Raw genomic sequence first — 27,366 nt, forward strand, 5'->3', positions numbered from 1 at the left:
TGTGGGAGAGACATGAACACACTAAAACTAGATTCCAGTTTTGGGAATCCAAAGGACTAGCTCTCAGAAGGTTTAAGATTTTAAACAAGGTTGAATCAATGTGACTCAAAAATCAGCTGAACTTCAGCCTTTCGTTTGAGATTCAGATTACCTTGACTTGACCTCCAGTTGAACTTGACTTGAAGGAGAGCCCACTGATGTCCCTGACATCTTTGGGGGGTGTATGTTTCTTCCAGCCACCTCCAGCTCCACGTTTCTGCATTTACTCAGCTCTAAGTCTTATTCATATTTCAATTCTCATAGCCATATGATTCTTCTCTGTTCCACAGCTACCTGGGAAGGATGCACAGGCCTTTTTCCTTTGCTTTTTTGTCCCAATACTCCCACAAATAACTTGTTGACAGCACAGACTTTACTGAAAAATTTGGTATAACAGGGAATTTAGCAGCTTTAGCAGAACTAAGCTTTTTAGCCAAATAACTTAAAAACTGAGGTTCTCCCAAGCTTCTTGCATAGGTAGGTAGATAGATGCACACACACACACACACACACAATCTATTACAACATTTATTGCACACTTTCATAAATAGTTGTGTTCATGTTATCTCCCACTACCCTGTGACTTCCTTACAACTGGAAATTGTGTCCTGATCAAACTTCTGTAAACCAGGTTTCTCAGGGTGGAGCAGTACCATAATAAGGAAATAGAGAACAATAAACAAGTATAGCAAAAAATCCTTTTGTTTCTCCTGGAGCCGAATGATAGAATTGTTGGATCCTGGTTCAAATGCCTGCTCTTCCTCTCTCAGGGTTCTAAGCAGTTCCCGAATTCTCCCATCCATGCCCTCATCATTTACTGGTCTTGGTCCAATCACTCCTCTCCTGTCACTGTTCCTCTTGTCCACATTTTATGACCTTTATGTCAATGGGCCTTCTTTCTTCTAGGCATACCATTTGATTCTCAGGCTTCTGACAGGACTCACAGGTAACTTGGTTTCTTAACTATATTAGGATTCAATTTCTTGCTTTGTCCCTTCATCCAGGTTCTACAACTCTCTCTGCAGTAGTACTCCCTTCAGAGCTGGGGCAGCAGATGGTCCAGGGACACTGCACAATTAGAGTCACTTTGCTCATCTTTACTGGAGAGAAAGAGAGGTAGAAGGTCAGAGAAGAAAAGATCTGAACTGAAGGATAGGCTCTGCCAATTAATGGCATTATGAGGCCAAGCAACCTCATGGCACCTCAGTTCCCTCTCGGGCTAAATAGGTAGATAATCTCATCCACCTGTATCTGAGAGTTGTTAATTCACTCCATAAATGAAAACAATTTGAAAAATACAATGACCTTGACCCATTAAAGGGATTATTTCCCCAAAGAGAAACATGACTATGAGCATTCTTGGCTTATACTGGATTCCTGGATCTGCCCCAAATCAACTCAAACCACATTTTGGTTAAAGGCTCTGGCTTCCTAATTGCCATTTAGATGGAGATATTATAGGGAATTCTGGACAAAACTATGGGAGATCTGGCTTTCTACTTCCAAAACCCATCCCCCCTGCTTTCTCCCCCACTCTCCACAATAACCACCAAGAGACTTGCACTTGGATCTCTAAGACTGGGTCTGGGCTGGGGTGGAGCTGGTCCTCAGGGTGGAGGTGGGGGAACTGGCCTTTTGCCTTATTAGAGTGCACTGGTCATTGTACAGGAATATTTGTCATACTAATAGCTTTGGAATGTGAGCTGCAATTTTTCAACTTGTAAAATTGTGTTGCAAAATAAAAATATGTGAGAAAGCCCAGAGAGTTTAAAGCAAACATAGTAAATGCCAGCGATGCATGATGCCCCTGATCATCTGAGCCACAGGGCCAGAAAATGCATTAATAGGACAGCACAGATCAGAAATCTGTGACTACAGCAGTGTGGTGGGAGGCCCTTTGGAGATGGAAACAAGATTTGACAGCATGATGTTCAGAGCTGGATGAGACTAAAATACTGCCTGAGATACCTGATAAAGGAGATGACATAAATAATCCATTTTAAAAGCATTTAAGGAAAGGGTTGGATGAAAATTGTGAGCTTAATGGATTTGGTCATTTGCTCAACAAGAGGTGGACTTTGTTTAACTTACTCCTAATGTTTCGTGTTACTTTACCAACAAAGACGTCTAGTCAAGGCTATGGTTTTTCCAGTAGTCATGCATGGACGTGAGAGTTGGACTATAAAGAAAGCTGAGCGCCAAAGAATTCATACTTTTGAACTGTGGTGTTGGAGAAGACTCTTGAGAGTCCCTTGGACTGCAAGGAGATCAAACCAGTCCATCATAAAAGAAATCAACCCTGAATATTCATTGGAAGGACTGATGCTAAAGCTGAAACTCCAGTACTTTGGCCACCTGATGCAAAGAACCAACTCATTGGAAAAGTCCTTGATACTGGGAAAGATTGAAGGCAGGAGGAAAATGGGATGACAGAGGATGAGATCGTTGGGTGGCATCAACGATGTGATGGACAGGAGTTTGAGTATGCTCCAGGAGTTGGTGATGGACAGGGAAGCCTGGTGTGTTGTAGTCCATGGGGTCGCAAAGAGTTGCACACGACTAGGTGACTGAACTGAACTGAATGTTTTGTGTGGGAACAATGTCTTGCATATAGTATGTCCCTAATATTTAGTGGATAGTGAAGTATTGTATGGATTCTGTGACCAGTGAATGGAAACTCATCTACCACTGGAATGGCCAATATGAACTCTCATTCTCCAGGGCTCTCTCCAGGGGGTTGTTGTGATTCAGTATCTTACCTGAGCTTCTTCATAGCATAGCCATCAACTTTCAAGAGAGCTTCCAACAGGACATGCCCCAGTGTATACGCACTTATTGAGCTTCTGCTACATCTCATTTACTGATGTCCCACTGGCCAAGCGAGTCACATGGCCAAGCAGAGAGTTGATGTGGGAGGAGATTAGACAAGGGTGCAAATATAAGAAAATGGTTCACTAAAGGCTACCATGTAACAGTCTCCCACAGGGTTGGTTCCTGTCTCTAGCCACACATAGAGACCTGTTAGTCTCCATTGTTCTACAAGAACTGAACTCTGGTCAGTGTCTTTGGGTTTCCACATACAGAGCCCAGGACCTGGGTTGTCTTTGTTCTGATCACTGTTCTGCATTTTGACTCTGTTTCTGATACATGGAAATCTTGAGGATCTTCTTTTGCCCACAGCTATAATGTGAATTCTCTCATTTATGTCTCTTATTTTTCTTTCTGAAGCACAGTGAGAAGAGAGGAGTCTCAAAATATTAATTGAAAATGTCATCTTGGCTGTAAATCTGGCTCAACATCAAGTCCTCTTCCCTTAGTAAGATACTCTTATCAGTCTGTTCCAGCCTTCCTGGAGATACCTTTCTCCCATATGAACCCTTCCCCTTCTCTTCCCCTGTGGAGTTATACAACAGCATTCACTGGCCAGTCAGCACCCGTCTCTGTACCTTGGTCATGTTCTACTTGGAATAATCTTGCTCCCAGCAGTTGCATGAGCACTTTTTACTTCCATTGGCAGCCAGAAATACTCTGAACTCCCAGTATTTTTCTTGTATTTCTTTTGTGGTATTTATCACCTCCCACCTTTTATCATAGATATTTACATATTCCTTCACTCTGTTTTAGTTTCTTGGGGATAAAGCACATGCCAATTTTTCCTTGCCTTGTCCCTTGTACATAGATAGCAGGTTCTCAATACAAATGCATTGCCTTCCCACTCCAAACTTGTCCAAGAGCTCATTTACATATGAATTTGCAAAGAGCTGAATTCCAAGGGAAGATGATATCTACTTTTATTTTATACCTTCTGCACTTATAGGTCATTTTATACTACCACTGGTACTGATTGCTCTCATATTCTATTATGTGCAATCAGAAGCCACTGCATGAAAGTATTTTAGTCTAATTTATTGGTTTACATGAAAATTCTCTAAAGGCATACCTGATGCCATACATTTAGGCAGAACACTAGAATTATTCCCAGATTTACAGCTTCTTCATCCTGCTGCTACTTTTCTTGACTTTTAGAAAATAGCCTTTAATGGTGACCTTTGCTTAAGGTTTAACTGACTAAAAATGGAGTCTCAACCCATGTGAGATGGTGAAGCCTGTACAGAATCATGATTTATTTGCCTTTTAATGTTAAGTGCCTAGATCAGAGATGAACATGATGTTCAGTGTTTTCAGACTTTGTTGGAACTATTACTGGCACAGCCTGCAGGTTTCTCAACCCCCTCCTCCACAGAGACTTGGCAACAGCATGCCTTTATTAATGTCTATTTATAAAGGTCAGCCTATCTTACAGTATTTAAAATACAAAGAACCTTTCAAGAAAAGTGGGTTGCTTTTTACCATTGATGAAAAATATATAAAAGCTGAAAAAGATAAAAAGTTTTAAAAACACACTATGTTTAATATTCCTTGTATTCCCCACAAAACCTTTTACAGAGTAGGCACTTGGTAAATTGTTTGATGATAAAAATAGAAAATATTTATTCTTCTTTGAAAATAACTCAAGTTTTTTGAAAGAGTATTGATTGGCATCAGGAACTTAGAAGATTCACAGTAGAATTGCCATCACTTTGCCAACAAAGGTCCGTAGAGTCAAAGCTATGGTTTTTCCAGCAGTCATGTATATCCATAAGAGTTGGACCATAAAGAAGGCTGAGTGCTGAAGAATTGATGTTTTTGAATTGTGGTGCTGGAGAAGACTCTTGGAGAGTCCCTTGAACTGCAAGGAGATCAAACTAGTCAATCCTAAAGGAAATCAACCGTGAATATTCATTGGAAGGACTGATGCTGAAGCTCCAATCCTTTGACCATCTGATGCGAAGAGCTAACTCGTTGGAAAAGATCCTGATGCTGGGAAAGATTGAAGGCAAAAAGTGAATAGGGAGGCAGAGGATGAGATGGTTAGATAGCATTACTGACTCAAAGGGCATGAATTTCAGCAAACTCCAGGAGATAGAGGACAGGGAAGCCTAGTGTGCTTCAGTTCATGGGGTCGCAAAGAGTCAGATACAACTTAGCAACTGAACAACATTGTAATAAGAACTATGGCAGTGGCAAGCCAGGAGATCAACAAATGAGGATTAGCCTTCATTTATACTTTCCAGGATTTCTACCCAATAGTTATTTTCTTGATTGTTGTTGCTTAGTGGCTAAGTCATGTCCGACTCTTTTGCGACCCCATGGACTGTAGCCTGCCAGGCTCCTGTGTTCATGGGATTTCCCAGGCAAGAATCCTGGAGTGGGCTGCCATTTCCTTCTTCAGGGGATCTTCCCAACCCAGGGATAGAACCCATGTCTCCTGCAGTGGCAGACTGATTCTTTACCACTGAGCCACTAGGGAAGCCTATTGTCTCACTACCTGTTGCAAACATGAAAAAGAAGACCAAAACAATGCTGTACCACCTGCTACTGTTGTTCTTATCTGGGAAACCAACTGCAAATTATTAAGCTTGCATAAGTATCCTTGAGTCTTCCATAACTTTTATTTTCTGATGCTTCAATATAAACACAGAGCAGAATAGCTATTCCCACTTGAGCCTTATTCATTAAAGTTAAATCATTAACACATTTCAAAGTCTACAACCAAAGTGCTCTACAAATTATATCAGTTCCCTGTACTTTTTTAAGGTACACCCCTTGGAATTTTTTCAGTACAGTCAGTCAGTTCAGTCGCTCAGTCGTGTCTGACTCTTTACAACCCCATGGACTGCAGCATGCCAGGCCTCCCTGTCCATCACCAACTCCAGGAGTTTACTCAAACTCATGTCCGTCTAGTCGGTGATGCCATCCAACCATCTCATCCTCTGTCTTTCTCTTCTCCCCTATGCCTTCAATCTTTTCCAGCATCAGGGTCTTTTCAAATGAGTCAGTTCTTCAATACTTTCAATCGGGTGTATATATATGTGTCAGACATTGTGCAGGCATTGAATAAATAAATTAATACAACTAAAACTTACTCGATTTCTAGTACCAGGAGCAGACCTTGCCTCTGCTTACTAACAAGCAAATATAAATGCCAATTTTCAGAAAGAAATCCATGAGAGATCCCAAGAAGACACAAGTCTCCAAGGATCAGGCTGAGGAAGAAGGCCAGGTGGAGGGGTGGGGCAGGAGGACAGGCAAACCATTTGAGTATCACCTGATAAATGCTATACCAGCATATAGCCAAAGTACTGTCAAAATACAAAAGAGAGAGGATTTAATTCCCTCTAGAGATTTGGGAAAGGAGGTGAAATCTTCAGGGATGAATAGCCTTTCTACAGGCTTAAAATGAGTGCTGGTAATGACAGTGGTGATGGTGTTCAGGAAAGCATTTCCTCGTTTGGGAACTCCATGTACCAACGGCGAGGAGTGGATGGCTGATCATCAGACTACTCCCACTGATTCATTAGCCTCTTGGCCAAGCACCACGATGGCCTGCTGAACCAGTCTGAGTGGGAATTGCTATTTCAGGTCTCAGATTTTTTTTTTCTCCAGAGTGGAGGGTTGCCACATAAAATACAAGATGCCCAGTTAACTTTTGAATTTCAGATAAATGATGAATAACTTTTTAGTAAAGTCCCCTATATTTAGGACATACTTACATAAACATTATTTATGTGAAATTCAAATTATTAAAAACTTTGACTTTTTGTGTATTTTACTCACTACATCAGGCAATCCTACCAGAATGGTAAAAACCTGGCGGAGCTTCTGTAGCAGAGATGATAAACAACAAAGAAAACGCAACCATGATCCCAGCTTTCTGTAGCCATCCCAGCCCAAAGTCTCTCCAAAAGGAAGCCAGAGAGAACAGGCGTCCAGAAACGAGACACTGTATCTAGGCAACCACGGTGCGAACTCACCTGACCATTCGCAAGATTCGAGTTAGGCGTGCGGTGCATCCTGGGAGTGAGTTTTCTAAATTCGGATTCGCCTCCAAAGAACACGGGACTACAACTCCCAGGAGCGCCAATGGGTCGCTGCGAGGCACGCTGGAGAGTGCTGGTTTTACCTGGTTGAAGAGTCCTGGTGGGTTGCTTGTGTAGCAAGAGATCAAGGCCAATTTTTAGAGAATCGCAACATTAAGAATTCACATAAAAGGTTAAACCGAGCATTACTGCTTTCAATACAGAGAAAACAAGTCTTCCGGAACATCTTGGTGACACGTGTAGGCGCGCGCTGACGTTACATCGCACGCTGATGGATGGGGAGTCGCTCCTGCGCGTGACTCCACTTCCTCTTTTTGATTGGCTGTCCTGTAGGTGCGGCGCTCGCGCGCGTACGCCCTTGATTGGTGCCTCGGAGCTGCTGGGTGGGACTCCGGGTGCAGCCGCGGGAGGTCCGGACACTGGCGGCCATGGGATTTGCCGGTAAGTACGCGTCTGACTTCCCGTCGCCGGTCCTCTCTCCATCTTCCAATTGGGACTGGGCTGTCCTCAGGGGAGCATATCCGGTGATGGAGGGGGCGAAGCCGACCCAGCTTGAGGCTCGGAATTCGGGGTCGAGGGGCTCTGGAGTCGAGTGGGGCTGAGGGTGCGCTGAGGCGGCCGCAATGTAGCTGCTTCCCTGTCGGCTGAGGCAGGCGGGAAGAACGGCCCCGGGACCTTCGGCCTCGGTTTCCTGCTCACTTTTTGGCCGTCTTCCGCCGTTGGGTCCTGGCGAGACCCCGCCTGATCGCGCGGGGTGGCTGACTGAGGCGGAGTCATCTCTTCTTTGGCCCTGGCACTCCCCAGCGACCTCGGAAAGTGAAGCCGGGACAGCAGCGCCCAGGGAGTGGGTTGGAAACACCGTCCTCTTGACCCCAATCCTCCCCGCCCCCCCGGGTCACTCTAAGGCTTCCGAGAAGTCTGCTGATAATGACTATCCAGGGACTCCTTGACTGGCTGTGGATTTTACGGCCATCTCTCTTTTGCCACTTAAGTGGCTGAGTGGGGACCTTGGACACATCGCTCAACTTGTCATCTGGAAAATAAAAAGAGTTGTTTCACTTGATCTGCAAGCTTCTCTTCAGGTTTAAAATCTTAAGATTTTGTGCCTATACCGTTTGTTGCGCTTTTACACCATGAAGGTGTTAGGCGTGATACCCTGATAGGCAGATTGCTCACAGAACATTGCAGATTAACGACAGAACTTTAAATGATTTCATTTGGTGCTTTACTGACTGTTTTCGTTATCATTCATCTTTTAAAATTGAATGGAACTGGAAATTCAGGTTTAAGTGAGAAACCAGAGTAAGGAAACCTTACTGAAGCTACTTAGCAGTACAAACTTATCTCTTGATTTGGTAATATTGAATCTTAATTAGTAAATTCAGCTCAACACTTACTGAGAATTTCTGAGACTGTGTTTAAAGTAAAGATGACCTTGTTGGAGAGAATAGACTTTGCACAAGCTGTTGCTTTGCATTTTCTGAGTTTGTGGTGAATCAGAAACTCAGACCTTTAGAATGGCTTCCCATTGTATAGTTGAGTTTCTGGAGGCATGGAAATCTCCTTTGTAAAAGCTGAGAATGAGTTTCACTTGCTTTCTCTTTAGCGTTAACAATCTAAGAATCTGTAGTCATATTGAATATTTAGTGCACATTTTGCACTGATGTTCTCGGGGACCCCTTAGCTGAACATTTCCTGCTTCAGATGTAGAAAATGGCCCCAGATCCAGCCCATCTCTAGTTTTAATTTTTAGATTCCAAACTGAAGAAAGGGTTATTCGTGGAGGGAAGATGTACATAACTGAAAGTTTTAAGAAATGAAAGGAACGGTTTGATTATCACCATTTTTGAATAAGGAAGGGGAAAGTGAGGTCTGGCATGTGCTACAAGTGATACTTTAAAAAGTTACTCTCAAAAGACAGTTCTTACTCCAGATATATTTCTGGTGTAAACCACAGAGTTAATACTAGCGAACTTGATGGGATTCATTGAGTCAATGGCTTAAGCTCTGAAGTGAGGTTAGCAAGCCTTTTCTGTAAAGAGTTGCATGTCTAATTGTCTGGATAAACTGCTTGGTTAGTATGGCAAAGTATCATTATACTTTGGTGACAAAAATTATTTAAAATTATGTGTAGTGGTATTCTTAGATCAAAATTAAGATATGAGGACCATTGCAGAGTCTAGTTGTGTTGTATGGCCCACAGTAAATGGTAAGCAAGTAAATGCTGTCAAATGCATGACTACATTGTATGTTTTATTTCTAGGGAGAGAGCTAACAGATCTACATTAACATTAAAACAATATGTATGTCTGGATTTGGAGTGCGGAATGCATTTTGTCTCTGAGCTGAGATCCTGTCTACTCTCTCTTTCAGGTACTAGAGGACACCTATCTTAACTGGGTTGCTCTAAGGACTAATGCCTAAACCATCTCAGCATGGCCTATAGAGGAAGAGGTGGGCGTGGCCAGCCTTCCTCAGCATCACTCTCCCGTGTCATCCCTGGAAGTCTTCACACGTTTAGGACCTGTGCCCATAATATATGCATGGTGTCGGACTTTTTCTACCCAAACATGGGAGGCGTGGAAAGTCACATTTACCAGCTCTCTCAGTGCCTGATTGAAAGAGGGCACAAGGTCATAATTGTCACCCATGCTTACGGAAATCGCAAAGGCATCCGTTACCTCACTAATGGCCTCAAAGTCTATTACTTGCCTCTGAAAGTCATGTACAACCAATCTACAGCCACGACCCTCTTTCACAGTCTGCCATTGCTCAGGTACATATTTGTTCGGGAGAGAGTCACGATAATCCATTCACATAGTTCCTTTTCTGCCATGGCCCATGATGCCCTCTTCCACGCCAAGACAATGGGCCTCCAGACAGTCTTCACGGACCATTCCCTTTTCGGATTTGCTGATGTCAGCTCGGTGCTTACAAACAAACTTCTAACTGTGTCTCTTTGTGACACAAACCACATAATTTGTGTCTCTTACACTAGTAAGGAAAACACTGTGCTAAGAGCAGCACTGAATCCTGAAATAGTGTCCGTCATTCCTAATGCTGTAGATCCTACTGACTTCACTCCAGACCCATTTAGAAGGCATGATAGTATAATAACTATTGTTGTTGTCAGCAGACTTGTTTACAGAAAAGGTAATGAAATGATAGCTACAATTGTACTGCGCAGCCTTTTTTTCCTTGTAGAAAGCTATTGAATATCTGTGTTATAATGATTGTTGGGCTTCTCATTTTGTTTTGCGGTTTTATAACTACTTCTGTGTTAAATATAGTAAACAAGGGTCTAATATGTTTTATACATCCTAAAGGAGAAATTTCTGGAACAGTGGTAAATACTATTCCTTCCCTTACCCCCCACATTTGATGTTTTAATAGTTGCTTAAAGGAAAAACAATAACCTGATGCTGTTTAATAGTTAAGGTCTTTTGAAAATTTCCCTACATATACAGTGAGAAGTACAGGGCCCAGCCTACCACATAACCGTTTTTTTTCATTGCAGATATTTTGAAAGCTAAGAAAATCACAAGGGTGAAAACTTACATCAGCTGTAACTGTGTGATTTAGGGATGACCCTAATGAATGTTTTGATTTATAGCTTTCCTGTCGTTTTTAATTCATTCACTCAGAGTCAGTGAGCTTGTTCTGCACATTGCTGTTCTGTAGCTTGCTTATTTCCTTTCAGTGTAGATAAGACAATAATGTATTGGCAGGTAAGTGATGAAGAAAGCGGGCTTAGATGGCCCCAAATCCTATCCTGGTTCTGTCCTGCTGTGTCATTGATGACAAGCTACTTAACATCTCTGAGTCTCACTTTTTTCGTTTTGTGTGATTCGAGCAACAGTGGTGATCTTGTGAGGTTCAGTGATGGTTCCTATAAAGTATTTGGGAAGGGTCTGCTGTGCTCAGAGAGGATGGTTTCAGTGCCTCTGCAGCATTTCACGGATACTGCAGCCTCACTGACTCCAAGTCCAAAGCAGTCCGGTTATTCAAAACATAAATGCTCTGGATGGTATCGGAAAACCAGTTGTCAGCAATCAAAATTGTCACTAAAAGTAGGGAATTGTTAAAAAGATAATATGTAACCACTCTTTTAAATACTTGAATTTACTCAAAATACTGTTACCATGCATTGAATTGCCAATAGGCCTGTAGGCTTAAGAGTACTGGTCCATTGGTTTGAGCTGAATCATCTTTCTTGCACAGTCACCTTCAAGAAGCATAATGTACGGTTGCCAGTTTGGGTCTCTCATGTGTGATGAGAACCTAAAGGCATGTGAAGTGATGTACCTCTGGATTTTCCATTTATTTTTGATCTTATACAGTGGTTCAGGATACCCCCTGATCTGACAAGGACTTTTTCTATGTCTTGACTGAATGTTTCAGACTGTTCATCTTAGCTTCACAGAGACTCATTTTGTCCGTTTATGTGCTATTTAATTAGGTAAGCCAAATGCAGTAACAAGTACAGTTGGTATCAAACAGATTTGTGGAGAAATGCAGCTGATTCCTGGTAAGCATGCAGCTCAGCAGTGGGATCCGAAGTGCCCCAGTGCACTGGGGAGTGCAGATGTGGGCCTTGGTCAGAATGGTTCAGGAATGGAGAGTCTTAGTCTGTGGTGATCTGATAAACCGAGGTTGGTGAGAAAACCACTCAACTGCGTTTTGAGGGGTGAGATGGTGGCATGCTTTCATTCTTTACTTGAAGAAGATGTGAATGGAGCAGCATTCTGTGTTCTGAATCCCTCTTGGGATATTGGTGATGTGTTTATGCCTGGTTTTTTGTTTGTTTTTTTTTTTTAGCAAATAATATACCCTGGTGACATAGCCAGCTAAGAAAGCATATGATGCATACATGGCCAAGGATCAGAGCAAAATTAACTTATCTGTTCAAAGATTGGACCTGGTACCTGCTGCTGCTGCTGCTGCTGCTAAGTCGCTTGAGTCGTGTCCGACTCTGTGCGACCCCATAGACGGCAGCCCACCAGGCTTCCCCATCCCTGGGATTCTCCAGGCAAGAACACTGGAGTGGGTTGCCATTTCCTTCTCCAGTGCATGAAAGGAATAAGTGAAAGTGAAGTCGCTCAGTCGTGTCCGACTCTAGCGACCCCATGGACTGCAGCCTCCCAGCCTCCTCCATCCATGAGATTTTCCAGGCAAAAGTACTGAAGTGGGGTGCCATTGCCTTCTCTGATGGCCTTTCCTTTTCTCAGTTCAATAATAAAAAAAAAAATTAGCAAACCCTCTCCATTTGCCAGTAACATTCTAAGAACAGCCATATCTGTAGCCCCAAAGCGATTAGTTATATTAATGGCCTGTTAATTATTAATAAATTAATTTCTTTAGGAGGTGTTCATTTGGACCAGATAACAAAGGCCACTGGAATGTATTAAGTAAGAGGATAAATCAAAGTTGCTGCCTCCCAGGATTCCTGGTCGGCCTCTTTCCTTTTCTGTTGAGCCTGTTTTGCTCTTAAGCAGGGTTTCACAGTGCACCTGTACATGGGCAGGCATGCCCCACTTCTTACTCTAGGGGTAATGACGACCTACATTTATAGTCTGCAGTTGATAAAGCCTGTGCATGGTACAGTACCTCACTTGACCCTCCCAACTGTAGTGTAGATGTTATCTGCATGTAACAAAGAAACTGAATCTCAGAGAGGGTAAGTAACTCACCCAGGTTACACAGTAAGTAAGAGAGAGAACCAGCCTGAGTTGAGCTCTTCTCAAGTTAAGGTCTCCTGTTCCCTCCATCCTCAGCCCAGCCATTATCTTAGGTATAGATTCAGGAATTTAAAATACTGTTAGACTGCTTTAAAAGAACTTTGAATCAGAAATTTTCTTGTCCATTTTGTGTGAATATGGCAATTGAAAGTCCTGTGTGTTTCGTTGCATTAGGCTCTTGGTAGAGGTACCATAGCATTTTTTATTTGTGGGGAGCACTCAGTAAGTGTTAGGTGTTGTTAGGAATTCTGATTATCACTATATGCTGTGTTTTTTTTTCATTTAAAGAACGGATTCTTAACCTTTGTATTAGAAGAAAGAGGGGAAGGAATTATAGGAGGCTGATAGAAGTCAGTAAAATGTCTGGTTTCTCTAGAAATCTAGTTGATGGGCTTGATAATACACTTGAAACAGATAGCTAAGATTTTAATGAGAAGGTTTCATAATTCATAAATGCCACATGTGAGTTTGCTAATGCAGTCATATTTTGAAAATACTGTTTATTTAATCCTACTTTGAATTATTTAATTGAAATGAACCTTTATTATTTCTCCTACCCTCTTTTTAATAATTAATCTGCCTATATTTGGGAAGACTGATTGAAGTGCAGTTGTTGTGTATGTGTCTGTGTGCATTTTTTTAAGCTTTAATTGGCTTATTTTACATTTACTTTTGAATGTGTGTGGTTTGTCATTGTTAATGAACTAAATTCTCAAACATCACTACTGCTGTCTCTGTGTAGCACTTTTCAGACTAGCAGAGCATAATTTACTTTGCTGCTTTTTATTACCTGAGGTTGTATTTACATATTATGAGAAAGTATTTCATTAAAAGGAACCAAAGGACCAAGATACACCCTTTTGTTCTATAGACTGTAATGATCTGGCACGTGAGGTCTTGCCACGTTCATCCACTGTCATTTGGGGCAAGTGGGCTATCACAGGTTTAGATGGACTATTCTTATAAATTTTGCTAATACCATAGTGTTCGCTGCAAAATCCTGTGTACAAGCTGCATTTTAACAAAATGGAGGCAGCAGTTACGTTTTGCTGCTTAGCCCTTTCCTGTAGTAGGAGGTAGAATCACAGTTCAGTAGAATTTTATGGTTGAAAGAGACCTTGGACTTTAGGTACAGTGGTCTCTTCTTCTTCTATATCGGGAAACTTTCCCATTGTCAAAGACCTTGCTCGTACAAAGGCTGGAACAAGACCCAGATCTCCAGTCAGCTCTCCTGTTCTGTAGAAAAATTTAACAGAAATGTTCGCTACCTCTAATGCCTTTTTTAGTCACAGGCGTTGTGCAATCACAGGTGAATAACTTGAATACTTTCGAAACAAGAATAGTCCACAAACTGAGTGGGTAGAAGGTAACAATGGGTGTCAGTGTATATATCTTCCAGAATTCTTGGGGGACCCTTGATAGTTTGTGAGCGATTCCACCATTCTAGGAAAGGGTTAGGGGAATTTGTTTCCCTGCTTATGTAAGCTAATACTTTTCAAAGTGAGTGGATTCTCAGTTCTGATAAAAACTAAATTTAATTATTAACATCTCCAACATTCAACTTTATGTTTTCAGGGACTGATTTACTTAGTGGTATAATACCTGAACTCTGTCGGAAATATCCTGATTTAAAATTCATAATTGGAGGAGAGGGACCAAAGAGAATCATTTTGGAAGAAGTACGGGAAAGATACCAGCTCCATGACAGGTATTGATGGATTCCATATTGTCTTGGGTGAGAAAATAATCTTTTACCTAAATTTGGTTTTGGTTTTGTGCCTGCATTAAGTGGGCTGCTTCTGCTACAAAGTAATAAAACAAAGTAATGCAAAGCCTCTTTTAAAAAAATGATATAAATGGGAAACCCTAGATAGGGTATTCATAATTTTTTTTTAGCCCAGTATTATTTGACTTCAGGAGAAACTGGTTGGGGCACCCAAGAATGCACAAAAAAAAAACAACTACTTTGATTGGAAGTGTTTGCAGATTCTCAAGCCACACTGAGTTGTGATTTAAATAGCATGGGCCAAATCATGTAAATTGTTCTGCACTTACAGATTCAAACATTTCTCTCCCTTGTTAACTTAGATAACATGTGAGCTGTGTGCATGTAAAGCCTCGATTTAAAAGAGACATTTTCCTATTTAGAAATGATACTTTAACATTTACTCATCAAAGTGTATTAATATTTTCATGGAAGGTAAACTAATTTTGGAGAGGATGAAATTTGATCTGTGACAAAAGTTAGAAATATGTATAGCTCTATGAGTTGTAACCAAACAGTTTTATATGACTTTTAGATCAGAGTTGGGCGATACCAATCTTTTGAGATGGAAAACGTTAGAAGCTTATGAATGGTATTTCTTTTATACCATGATTGTTACTCCACTCTTTCTTCTCTTGTTTCAAACATCAGAGTGCGTCTCTTGGGAGCCTTAGAACACAAGGATGTTAGAAATGTCTTAGTTCAAGGACATATTTTTCTTAATACTTCTCTTACGGAAGCATTCTGCATGGCGATTGTGGAAGCAGCCAGTTGTGGTTTACAGGTAAAAAGCTTGGAGGGCTTATTACATTGTTGGGGTTTCTGCATGTGTCTTTTGAAAAATAATCAGATGCAGTCTGTTATATTTTTTTAAGTTGGTTTTGCTTGTTTACCTGAGAGATGAATTCTGGTGGATCACATTTTTTTGTTTTGTTTTGTTTTTCTTTTTAAGGTTGTAAGTACCAGGGTTGGTGGAATTCCTGAAGTACTTCCAGAAAATCTTATCATTTTATGTGAGCCTTCTGTAAAATCTTTGTGTGAGGGATTGGAAAAAGCTATTTTCCAACTGAAGTCAGGAGCATTGCCACCTCCAGAAAATATCCATAACATTGTAAAGACTTTCTACACCTGGAGGAACGTTGCAGAGAGAACTGAAAAAGTACGTCACGTGCTAGAGAAGGGTATTTGAAGATTGTGTCTGGAATTCTTACCTGATGTTTCACATACACATTTACTTCTTTTATATAGGTTTACCATTTCTGCTCTATTGCTTAAATTTATGAAGTCTCTTTCCAAATGAGACTTCTTTTTGTATATACTAGGCTAAGTTTCTAGTCAGATCATTGCCTTTGACATCTGAAAAATAGTAATGCAGTATTTAGACCTTTCATTAAACTGGCCATATAAGAGTTACCGACTTTTCTAGAAGTTACAACAATTAGAGGCAAAACTAATATTAAAATCTACTTTTAGACATTTTCTTGAGGCTGTTTCTAAAGCATACAGGTCTATTAGAAAATACCTGGTTTTGCTTAGCCCAGTTGTGGCAACTTTGTAACTTACAAATATTTAATTCAGGCTACTTCTAAAACCTGTGTGGCTCTTGCTAGCTGCTGTGATTTTTTTTTTTTTTTGAAAGGAGATTTTCGCATCTTTGGGCTGATGGGGAACATAGTAAGTTAGAATTCCAAATGCACATGGCAGATGTAAGTAGGATCACAAATAGAAAGCAGCAGTAGAGAATTTCCAAAAGGCCAGGTGCAGGAAATAGGTTAATGTCCTTAGGTGGGAGAGTACAGTTGTGGGAAATGCCTCCTTATTTTGAGGTCAGTACTTCAGTTATTCTACTCAATTTCGTCCTTGTTTAACTGCCTCTCATTACTTCGTCTGCCTCCTGCCTCTTATTACAACATAACAAGCTGAATGGAAATGCTGTGCTTCTTGGTATTTGGAAACTGTGCAGAAAGACAGTTGGTTGGGAGCCTGGAGAAGATAGTGCTGGGCACTCTTATTATATTCAGTGCAGCTGCTAGTTTCTAGCCCAATGTTGGGAGCTGGATAGAGCTGAGTAAGCAGAAAGGCTTTCATGTGTGTGTGTGTGTGTTTTTTTTTTTTAAATATAATTGCTTTACAATGTTGTGTTAGTTTCTGCTGTACAATAAAGTGATTCAGCTATATGCATACATATATCCGCTCCCTTCCACCCAGCCCCTCTAGGTCATTACAGAGTCTTCACTGGCTTAAATTGTAAATTCCCATACCTAAGGTGAGCCCGTATTTGAATGGAAGTGCAACGAAACACTCCAAAAATTGTCATACACATTTTCTATTGAAACATGAGATATTTGCATTAACAAACAGTTTTGACTGAAATAACCCTGAGATATTTTCTATAAGTTAACTCCACCAGTGACTCCACCAGTTTGAAATAAGTACATTTCCTTGTTTTCCTGTGGCAGTTGGGGCGTAGCACTTGAGTGCTTGCTGGGAGCACATGACAGAATTGTCTCAGGAGCCTTTCAGGCTCTGTTCATTCTGTTTTCCTGTGCCCCTGCCACTGCTGGATTCTCACAAGACCCTTTGCGGGGGGTAGGGGCGGAATTTGGGAGTGGTGGGCAGGGATATTTGGTTAGGCACATTTTCTTAGTGAGGCCCACCCTGACTGAGAACCATAGCTCTAATTGTGCCTTACCATTTTGATCAACATGTAAACCTCAGAAGTTTGCCCTGTTATACATAACAAGTCAGGGGCAAAGAATTATGGTGATAATTTTTCAGCCTATGTTAAAGAAGTGAATTAGGGTTTTATTTAAACCACAAATTTTCCTTCAGTTACGCTTAAAGTAATAGTAGAACATCTGTATTGTTTTCAGTTTTACACTCTATGACGGTTGTAGTATACATGCAAAGAAGAAGGTGAATCCTTATCGCTAATGGATTGTCAAGCCTGTCATTCTCTCCATAGTAGCAAAGTATTATTTTGTCACTTGAGATCATAAGTTAACTGACCTAGAAATAAAGGTGGACGTACGGGTGAGTTTCTAGTTGCTCTTTTAATTCTACCTGTTTCACACAGGATGTTTGATCCCTTTCAACTCCTTAGTTTAATTGCTATTTAGAAAAATTAATAAGAAATTGGCGTTTGTGCTGGAAAAATACTTTTTCATTTATAATTCACCACTCAGTGTAATGCTTGACATTTGTTGTTCAGTCACTTAAGTCGTGTCTGCCACTTTGTGACCCTGTGGATTGCAGCATGCCAGGCTTCCCTGTCCTTCACTGTCTCCTGAAGTTGGCTTAAGTTCCTGTCCATTGAGTCAGTGATGCTATCTAACCATCTCCATTTCCTGGAGGAGGAAATGGCAAACCACTTCAGTGTTCTTGCCACGAGAACCCTGTTAACAGTATGAAAATGCTCAACATAATTCTAACTAAAATGTATTCCAAATGTCCTCAGGGTAGAGGAGCTAGACAAAAACAGCCAGTACCTTTTAGAGGCCATTGATCTTTAGAACTTGCTCTGCACATCAGAACTTTGCTGAGGTCAAAACGAGATAGTTTACAGTTCTGATAACGTGAAAATGAGCACGAGTAATGCCCAAGTGCACTTAAAAAACACAAAGGCCGGCCCATTTTATGTGTTTGAGGTAACTTCAGAGAGCTTTTTTTTTGAACATTTCAGAGTTAGTGCTTAGCAGTTCTTTAAAAAAGCGAGCCATCTATTACCAGTTCTCAGCAGTGAACTTTATTTGCTAGTGTTTGGCCTGTCCCATCTACCCAAATTTCCCCCATCCCTTTCCCCTCGTTTTATTTGGCATCCATGAAATGTCTCTGTTTTCTCCTTGCCTGTGCACAGCAACTCAGCCTCTCATGGCTGTGGAGAGAAGAGCCTCTCTGAACCCATAGATTGTAACTCTCTGGTGGCAGTTGAATCAAGGAGTCCTAAAGGGCCAGTCCTGCTTTTGGAAGTCACTGCTGAATTAAACACAGCCTCAACAGAGGCAGCCCCCAAAGCCATTCCAGCTTCTCAGGACTTTGGAATTCTCCTAGTTGGTTAAATATTGATGGGGATCCCCTAGGGCACAGGAGCTGAGGTAGATTCATCTGGGTGTCCCAGGGTAAATATACCCCAGTGATTTGTCCAGAGGAGGCACTCCATAAGTGAATCAAATGGCAGTACTTCACATAAGCAGTTTCATTCATCACATCATTACTGTAACAACAGTGAAATGTACGTGCTTCCTGTTTACATCTCTAAAGCACTCCTGACCTGTGCAGGTCATTGTTTTGTTGCAGCCTGCGATGTTGTGCTCATTTTTGGTTCTCTCCCGCCAGGTGTACGACCGAGTGGCAGGAGAAGCTGTGTTACCCATGGACAGACGGCTGGACAGACTCATCTCTCACTGTGGCCCCGTGACAGGCTGCATTTTTGCTCTGTTGGCTGTATTCAACTTTCTCTTCCTCATCTTCCTGAGATGGGTGACTCCAGATTCTTTAATTGATGTTGCAATAGATGCTACAGGGCCAAAGGGTGCCTGGACTCATCGATATCCTTATAGTAAAAGGGGGGCTGAGCATACTGTGCTGTCTAAAACAAGGTAGAAGAAAGCCTGAATTGTGAGATTTTCAATACTTGTAATAATTCTATTAAGACTATTGAAAATAACCTTGCTTTTTTTTCTTTTTCATTTTAAACTTAATTTAGTAAGTTATGCTACCTCTATATCATTCAATATTTTATTTTGAGGAAAGATAAACACTTATGCAATTCCTGAGTGTTGAAACTCCTTGCACTTAAAATTTAGGAGAGAGCATTGAAGCCACTCAGGTATGCAGTTTTTCAGACTACTGAAATCCCTCTAGCAGAGATGTTTAACGTTATATTTTGGGAGCTTTGGGTGCCGAAGGGCCAAACGTTTCCTGGGCATTTTTTGGCCAATTTTAAATGTTCTACCATTAGACATTCACCAGATGTTTACAGGTTTTCTTTAGGGAAGTATAACAACTCTATGAACTATTTTTTAAGTCATGTTCATACTGCGTTTCTTAGACATTGAAGTCATGTTCGTAACTTATTGGGTACACTCAGTAAGTATTCCATATAATCAGGTTTTTGAGTAAAATGGGCTGTCAGCAACCAGCCTGTTTGAAGCACCTGTCATGTGTTGAACTAGATGCTTCCTGCATTAGGAACCAGGGGATGCATTCATTCCTTGTTGATCACTCAAATAAATAGCTCACTTCGTCATAGTCATTTTTGACATGAAGTGGTAAGATAGCCACCACGCCAAAAATGCTGATGGTTTTTAATGCCAGGAAAAAATTGCCTGCATACTCCGAGTTCTTCTGTGATCCTGTTGGATGCATTCTCCTAGGTCAAGCCTTCGTCTTCAGTTGTATGTATGAAAATGCTTCTTGCTTTTTAAATACTAGGGACCGATCCCACTGTTGATGATAGTGCAGAGAAACCCTCCACGTCTCTCAGTGCATAATTTAGTCCTGTCAATGCCTTCGTGTTTTCCGAGCAGAATGTATGAGGTGTGCCATCTCAAAATCAGCTGCTACCCCGGATCTTTGATAGAAGTCACCTCCCTTCACTTGTGGCCTAGCTGATGCCTGATAAGTATTGTCAGTGTGCAGAAGTCTTGACCCCAGAATGTTTTGTTTATAGCCAGTTGAGTCTGAAAATTTTAGGAACACAGTCTCTTTGTGGATGGATGTTTTTAACTATAATCGTTGTTGCCCAGAGCCATGGGTTTTTAAACCCCAAATTATCCACATGGTGTGTCTTATTAATTCTTTGAACTCCTTATTAGAATAAATTTTTGTGATAAAGGACTGTGAAGTCAGAAGAATGAGGCACTGTGGATGCGCTAGTTAGACGCTGGCAGTATTGTGATTCTTTACAGAATTTTTTTAATGACAACATTCACAGAACTTTTAAAAAAGTATCTTAACATGTCTGTTAATTGGTTGCCACTGATACATAAGAAATATATCTGTGTTTAAAACACAAATGCAAGAGTACAGTTTTTAATATCTAGAAGTTAGGGGTTCTTTCGTTAAAGAAAAATAGACTGACCCAAACCATTCAATCTCACTGAGATTTTTAGGCATAGAAACTGGGTTATATAAATATGAAATAAACAGTGCCAGTATTCATGATAAAGCGGGGAACTATATAACATTTGGTTTTATTTTGTTCATTAATTTTTAAAGGCATACTCCTGTTTTTTCTTGTTTTATTTTTTTCTTAGCTTTTTTTCTTCAAAATTTTCATTTAACTATTAAACTGCCATTTATTTCACATGGAAATAGGGTTTAATGTTCTTGCATGAAAAATATGTAAGTTGCATATTTTCCTTATTTTTTCTTTAATAAGTGGAAGTAAATTTGCTTGTTCTAGTACATCTGAATTTTCAGGCTTCCTGAATACCTTAATTGTAACTGTCAGTGTTGCACTGGTCAATATGTGGAAACATATTGTTCTACCCTGCTACTTACATTTATTTGAAAGTGAACTTGCAGTGATAAGGAATATATGAAAAATATATTGTGTTTCTTTTGATGTTGCAAAAAGTAGCACATGTAAAACTGATTTATAAAAACACACTACCTGTCCAAAAATAAAGACCAAAATGACATTTTGACATTTTTCTGAATTTGCCTTGTTTGAGAAACAGAATATTATTAACTAGTTGAGCAATACTTCCCCCACCTACCTACCTCGCATGCTTTTTTTTTTTTAGTGCAGTCTGATGTTTTGCTTAGTCTGTTAGTGAAATGGGAAATATGGAAATATCCTTCAGTTGATTAATTACTCTGTCATCTTTTCTTTCTAGAATATTCTTTGTTTTAATCATGGAATAGCAAGTTCAATTGTGCCTTTGTTTCCTGATCCAAACAAGCCTGTATTTTTCACTTCACTAGAATTACTGTGTAAGACAAATGAATACTTCTGTAAACTATTGTGTATGTGAATTACATAATTATACTCTATATCTTGTAAGCTATTTTAAGAAAAATTGGAATTTTGACTTCATTTATTGAAACCCAGTGTACGTACCATCAGTCCCTGCTTCACCTGCACCCTACTCCCAGGACTGACCTTCCTACATACTTGCCCTGGCCCCAGCTAGTGCTTATTTTAATCTTTCCATCAAACATCTCCACCTGATAGCTTATCAAAGGGCATGTCCCTGTGCTATTTCCCTGGTAACTGATGAGCCACCTGACTTCACTTCCCCTGTAGCTGCTAATCTGCCCCTTCCCTTAGTAGCGAAACCTCCTATCTCCATGTCCTGCCATCCTGCTACCTGTTATCTATAGCACGAATTGGGGTGTCGCTCCAGGACCTTGCTTCAGATGTGTAAGATCCCCCATCTATTAAACCATTGATGTCTCTATCACTGACTCTGGGCTCTTTGATCTTGAGGCTGGGCAAGTACAGGGCTTGGCAGGCCTATGGGGTGCAGCCCAGTGCCCAGCTTCTCCCACCTCCTTTGCTGGAAGCAGTTCCCTACATTGATAGGTTCTTTTTAAAAAAGAAAAAAAAGTTACATAGTTATTTGACTGCTCCAGGTCTCAGTTGTGGCATGTGGGATCTAGTTCTCTGACCAGGGATCAGACCCGTGCCCCTTGCACTGGGAACTCGGAATCTTAGCCACTGGACCAGCAAGAAAGTCTCCAGTGATATGTTCTGATTTATATTACACCAAAACTTACTTTTCGCTCAGTCACAGTATAATAGGTCTGTATTTAGTTTTGCAAAGGTTTTTTGCAGGCCTTTTTGTCCTTCTCTGCATTCTCCAAAGATGTTAAGTTGTATTATCCTGTGCTGGATTTTTAAAATATGAAATTCTGAAAATCAAAGCTCTCTACAGTAGATTTTGATTTGTATTCAACAGTCCTTTGGGGAGTTGATTTTCTGTTATCCTTTACACTTGACTGTGGCTCAGTTATTCTCAGCAGGATGTGGCGGTGGTGATTTTGCCCCCTGGGGGACATCTGGCAATACCTGGAGACATTTCTGGTTGTTCCAACTGGATAAGAATGGGGCATTGGCATTGCACACCAAAGAATTATCTGGTCCAAAATGTCAGTAGTGCCGAGGCTGAGAAACCCTGATGCTCTAGATGGTTTTACCTTCTTTACAAGATACTCTAAGTTAACTTGTCATTTCGGTAGCCTTTTACAGCCATCTCAAACGTAGTGCTCAAATATAGTAAAGATAATCTCTTAAATAGTACAAAAGTCGAGCTTCTCACAGCCAGCTTTTCTGGTATGTAAAATGAAAAGTACAGTCATGTTTTAGGTGAAAAAATTAAGTTCAAAACAAGATTGAATAATGTTATGTATTACTAGATACATCACTGGGCCAACATGGGTAAATGATCGCCTTCTTCCAGAACAGTTGGAGAAAGAAACATGAAAAGAACTAAAATGCTTGTGTTTATGTATTTTAATAGCTTGGCCAGGTAATCTAAGCTTGGTAAAGAAAACCTTGTGTGTTAGTATCTGTCCTTGCAAATGGAAACCACATAAGTCCACACAAGTTTGTGATGGTGTGGAGATACTACACTGAAATGGATACATTATATATTGTGCCTTAGGGTTGATTCTCATGTCTTACTCTTTCACAGAGTGTAGGGAGATAGTTCTTACATAGGGAGTCATTCTAATTTGTCTGAGTGCTAGGAGAAACTCCCATAGTTTTGCATCAAGCATTTATTAAATAAGGTTGATTTAGTTGTCTCCTATAATTTTATTTGGGTTTGTCTTTTCCAATAGGTTGTAGAAATTTAGAAAATCTAATATAGCCAAGAATGAAAGAGGACACTTCGAGTTTCTGCATCTGTTTTTCCCAGGTGAGGTATATTAAACAAATCAACTTTACTTGTATTGGCCAGCTGATGCATGTTGAAGAGTTAGGGTTACAGGAGAAATTGTCCAGCAAGGGAAGATACTGATTGATAGAATCTTTGGATACCTCACCCGGAGTATAGGGCATCTTCATCCTTTTCATTATGAGTCCTCCATGACTGACTAAGCCCACATTTTCGAGAAAGAAACACCACCTTTCCTAACAATAGGAAGTAAAGATCAGAAATGTTACTAGGGGACTTTGTCTAGGATGAAGCTATTACAGCAAGTGGTCTAATGCTTCCAGTCTGGAAAGGCATCCAAGCTGGGCCCTTTATTAAATACTGCCTTAGAGTAAATAGTCTTTTATAACTGGTCATATTTTAGATTTGGGCTTTATAGCCTCAGAATGAAGAGAATACTGAAGCATTCCAGGGACTGGTACTTCCCACCAGAAGCACAGAATGTAATATTAGTACTTCTTTTTTATGAACTTCAAATAACTTGCTTCATCCCCATGGGATCTGAGAGGCTTGTTCTATCTTTCCAATCCTGCCTTTCAATAGAACGTGGTAAAAACTGGAATTGAGGGGTAAAAACATTTTGGACTTGAATCCTGTTTGTTAAACAACACTGAGGAATGTAGGTCTAGAAATATTGGGTGTTTCTGGTTCGAAGGAAATTTCTTTCGTTCATTTAACATTGCCATGAATGTCAGTGTATGCAGTCGCCAAATCACAGTTAGCTTAGAATCTACAAACTCAGTTCTCCGTAACAGGAGCACAGAGAGCTAGAAGGTTTAAAATAGATGTCATATGATACCAATTATAACTCGGTGAAATTTTGCAGTCCCAAGAACCTATACAGAGTGTAAGCCAAAATGGAGGACGGTTCTGTTTCCTATGGCTTTAAAAACATTTTTATTACAATGTTTGCTACTTTTTTTTTCTTCAAGCTTTTAATTAAAGTGTTCTTGGCGCTCCTAACCCATTTCTATATCGTCAAAGGAAATAGAAAAGAAGCGGCTAGGATAGCAGAAGAGATCTTTGGTGAAATTTCAGGTAAAAATACATGAATTTGTTCCCAATACTTTAAAAGAAACCTCCTAGATAATTCATATGAATAGTATTTCTAGAAGACAAATTTTATTTATACTTTGTCTTTGAGTATTTTATTTATACTTTGCGTTACTTAAAAAAATTATTTAAAGTAGCAAAGGGTGTTGACTGCACCAATTTGTGAAAGATTTTCAGCTTTTCTGCAAGTTAGTAGTTTCATTAGCAGTTACTATTTAAGAAGTAAATAGAATAGTGGCTTTCTAACAGTATTTTGAGAAACCTCGTTTCTACTAACAGCAAAATTACTTTATAGGATTATTTTCTTAAATATTTTAATCAAATGTTAACAATACATTCTGACAAAACTTTCCCCAGGAAATGGACTGACCAGTAATGATTTAAAGCAGCCATAGGTATGCTGTCATATATATATATAATATATATATATATGCTGTCATTTGCAGTTTGAATTGCTTAGCCACTTGTCACTGTCAGGGGAAACCCTTTCACTGAATCCATTTATACCCAACACGGTGCAAAGCACAGCAAACATTACAATATGAAATGCCAACCTTTGGGCAAAACATTTTAAAGTCTCATGCTTTGCAGAATTTAGTCTCTATTTCTTTCAAGAAATGATGCACCTTAATTGTAGGGAGATGCTGCAAAAGTAAATGAATCAGATATTGTTACTGCTGGGACTGCCACTTGATAAGAGGAGGATTTATTCATAAACAGAGTTCCTTATTTCCCTATGTATTTTTAGTGTTCGTAAGGGTTCCAGGGTTACCTCATTCTTTATCTAGTATCCATTTCATCTTGCATCCTGGATTCTCTTTTCAAAATAGACTTACGTTGTGTGATTCCAATACACTAGACAACTTTAAGGACTCTAGGGAACAGCAGCCCTATCCAAAGAGATAAGACCTCCAAAAACAAAGCCTCAAAATGCTTCAATTAACGGGGGAAAATGAGAAGAATCTCGAAGTTTCGGAAAGTGGCAGAAGCCTTGGAGTGTGGAAAGAGATTTCTTTTGGGGATTATATTTGTCATACATTTCAGGGAGGTATGTTGCTTTGACTTGGTTTAAAAAAAAAGCCTAAAAGTAACTTTAATTTCAAGTTAAGCATAATCTGAAAAGCTATTTTCTAATTTAATTTGTAAATCGAGTCAGGGGCTGTCTAAAAGTTTCCATCACACAGTTTTGATGTTCTCATAAATACATCATCCTCACAGTTAGAATTAGGTAAAGTCGGACAGTCAATATCAGCAAGAGCATGTTGAAAACATTTTTTCTTGGTGCTCGTGTGCATTATTTCTGCCTTTGTGGTCCTCAGTGAAGAACTCTCTTAAGAAAGGTTTATAATAATCAAAACCTGGAGCCGTAATACAATTTTCATAAATATAACTCATTTATTAGCTCAAATATCTTTTACTTGTTGAAGCTCCTAGGATGATATTCATTTAATTTGCAAATGGCATGGTGTTACAAAAGTCAGAAACATGTTTTTCGATGATCACTAACAAGAAGCAGTGGATTGAATAGTGCCTGTTAATTTTGCAGTTTAATTTCCTTCCTTTATACATACATATATATGTGTGTGAGGATGGTGCGTTTACTTCTATACATTGCACACATATATAATAGAGAGTATATCCAGATTTGGTAAAGCCTTTTATAATGATGTAGGTGGTTATATGTGAGAAACAGTGGTTTTTACAGGATTCCAACAGTTTTTTTTTCTTTTGACACTGTTAATAGTCAGATACTATATATATTTAAAACTAGACATTTTAAAAACCAAGAACAAAATTTTGTCTGAGTGTTCAACTCACACCAGAAATTGACTTTGCTGCTCGTTGGTCAGACAAATATTTGTTGGGAAAATATGTGACATTTAATCAGTAAGTCAGCTAATTGACTTAGTAAAATCTCAGCCCAAGGTTACCTTTCTTGACTCCAATAGCATATTCTGTTTCTTTAAATTATCGTCAGGGCTATCAAAAGCAAGGAGAGGCAGTAAAAACGTCAGCCAGGACAGAGTTGAGCCTGCCATAGATCCTAGCACTTTCAGATGCTGTACCTAGCACCACATCCCTCATTTAGTATCATTTTTTGGCTGTAAAATTTTTTGTAAAGTTTTTTTAATATCCTGGAGTACATCATTCGATACTTTCTTTGTGGTTTAAACTATTCCGTTTGTAAATAAGTCATCAGAATTGAGTTCAGCTATGGGGTTGGGTGGTGGTTTTTAGTTTTTTCAGGCTTCTTTGTGTAACTTGTCAATGATAGATATGTATTTTGGAGTTCGAAACATTGTTATTGACCCTTGATATTCTCATATCTGCAGCACTGGATGCCTCACCAGCCCCACCTTCAGCCCACAGATGTTTCTCTAGACACATTCTCTCTCCTGAGGGCTGTGCATGATTTTTCAACCTTTGCTAATTTGGTCAGAACTGAAGCTCTATATTTAGTACAGTAACTTGGTCATCAAACTTGATAAAAAATAAAATGTAGATTCAGGTTGATAATTTGTTATTCACAACCTTGGGCCAGACACGTTTCAGGATTCAGGCGTGCAGCGGATACTGAAAAGGATTACACAGTGTGTATACTGGATATTACCACAGCATTCCCAGCAGAGCCTGGAGCTGCCTCCTGCAGAGGTTTCAGTATTTCTATAGTGAAAGTATCAATATTCACACTAAGCGAAAATACAAATTAAAAATAATAGGTTGTTAAACCTGAGTCATGACCATGTTTTGCTGCCAGAGGATCTTGGATACAACTGGGGAAAGACTTGGTTTTCAGAATTTGGGGAATTTTACAGTTGCAGATAAGAGATAGTGGAATTACACCCTTGGAAAAAAGAATGAATTCTCTTCTAAGTGTTTTGCCTAAAATTAGTTGTCCTTGTTTTTCTAAATTCAAAGGACTGACTGACCTTGATTTGATGGCCACGCCTCTGCCTGACTCATCA

General features: G+C 39.9%; 3 protein-coding genes and 1 long non-coding RNA gene across 12 annotated transcripts in view; 3 read left to right on the forward strand and 1 right to left on the reverse strand.

The window, feature by feature from the left end:
- The window catches only part of VEGFD (vascular endothelial growth factor D), a 45,721-nt gene extending 43,891 nt beyond the window's left edge, over positions 1–1,830 (forward strand). The window contains exon 7 of the mRNA XM_040266585.1: positions 1,044–1,830. Coding sequence (XP_040122519.1) covers positions 1,044–1,119 — 76 coding nt within the window. The 3' untranslated portion in view covers positions 1,120–1,830. The remainder of the gene's footprint in view (positions 1–1,043) is intronic.
- On the reverse strand, positions 554–7,131 carry LOC120882568. The gene is made up of 2 exons (XR_005725518.1): positions 7,043–7,131; positions 554–1,139 (listed from the first exon to the last, which is right to left on the reverse strand). It is a non-coding gene; the product is annotated as an uncharacterized LOC120882568 (long non-coding RNA).
- Positions 7,056–21,279, forward strand: PIGA (phosphatidylinositol glycan anchor biosynthesis class A). Of its 2 annotated transcripts, XR_005725515.1 has the most exons (7): positions 7,056–7,400; positions 9,333–10,112; positions 14,273–14,405; positions 15,114–15,246; positions 15,415–15,621; positions 17,336–17,495; positions 18,798–18,876. XR_005725515.1 is itself a non-coding variant. In XM_040266582.1 (6 exons), exons 2-6 carry the CDS (start codon positions 9,395–9,397, stop codon positions 19,062–19,064), a joined length of 1,458 nt encoding a protein of 485 aa, XP_040122516.1. In that variant the 5' UTR covers positions 7,056–7,400; positions 9,333–9,394; the 3' UTR covers positions 19,065–21,279. The 2 variants fall into 2 exon arrangements, 1 of the variants encoding a protein (XP_040122516.1); XM_040266582.1 differs by lacking the exon at positions 17,336–17,495 and having other exon boundaries at positions 18,798–21,279.
- The window catches only part of ASB11 (ankyrin repeat and SOCS box containing 11), a 34,299-nt gene continuing 25,786 nt past the window's right edge, over positions 18,854–27,366 (forward strand). The window contains exons 1-4 of one of the 8 annotated variants that reach the window (XM_040266588.1): positions 18,854–18,941; positions 21,305–21,434; positions 23,253–23,329; positions 24,280–24,385. In XM_040266588.1, coding sequence (XP_040122522.1) covers positions 23,288–23,329; positions 24,280–24,385 — 148 coding nt within the window. In that variant the 5' untranslated portion in view covers positions 18,854–18,941; positions 21,305–21,434; positions 23,253–23,287. Of the gene's footprint in view, positions 18,942–20,803; positions 21,435–23,252; positions 23,330–24,131; positions 24,386–25,220; positions 25,449–27,366 lie in introns of those variants that run through there. The other 7 variants (XM_040266587.1, XM_040266592.1, XM_040266586.1 and 4 more) reach the window with 7 other exon arrangements.

Source organism: Oryx dammah, unplaced genomic scaffold, assembly GCF_014754425.2.
Source record: "Oryx dammah isolate SB20612 unplaced genomic scaffold, SCBI_Odam_1.1 HiC_scaffold_23, whole genome shotgun sequence".
Classification (NCBI taxonomy): Eukaryota; Metazoa; Chordata; class Mammalia; order Artiodactyla; family Bovidae; genus Oryx; species Oryx dammah.

Coding starts and splice junctions, on each gene's coding strand:
- PIGA (XM_040266582.1), top strand. CDS start 9,395: ATGGCCTATAGAGGAAGAGGTGGGCGTGGCCAGCCTTCCTCAGCATCA. Junction 10,113..14,272: donor CAGACTTGTTTACAGAAAAG/GTAATGAAATGA, acceptor TTATGTTTTCAG/GGACTGATTTACTTAGTGGT. Junction 15,247..15,414: donor CAGCCAGTTGTGGTTTACAG/GTAAAAAGCTTG, acceptor TTTCTTTTTAAG/GTTGTAAGTACCAGGGTTGG.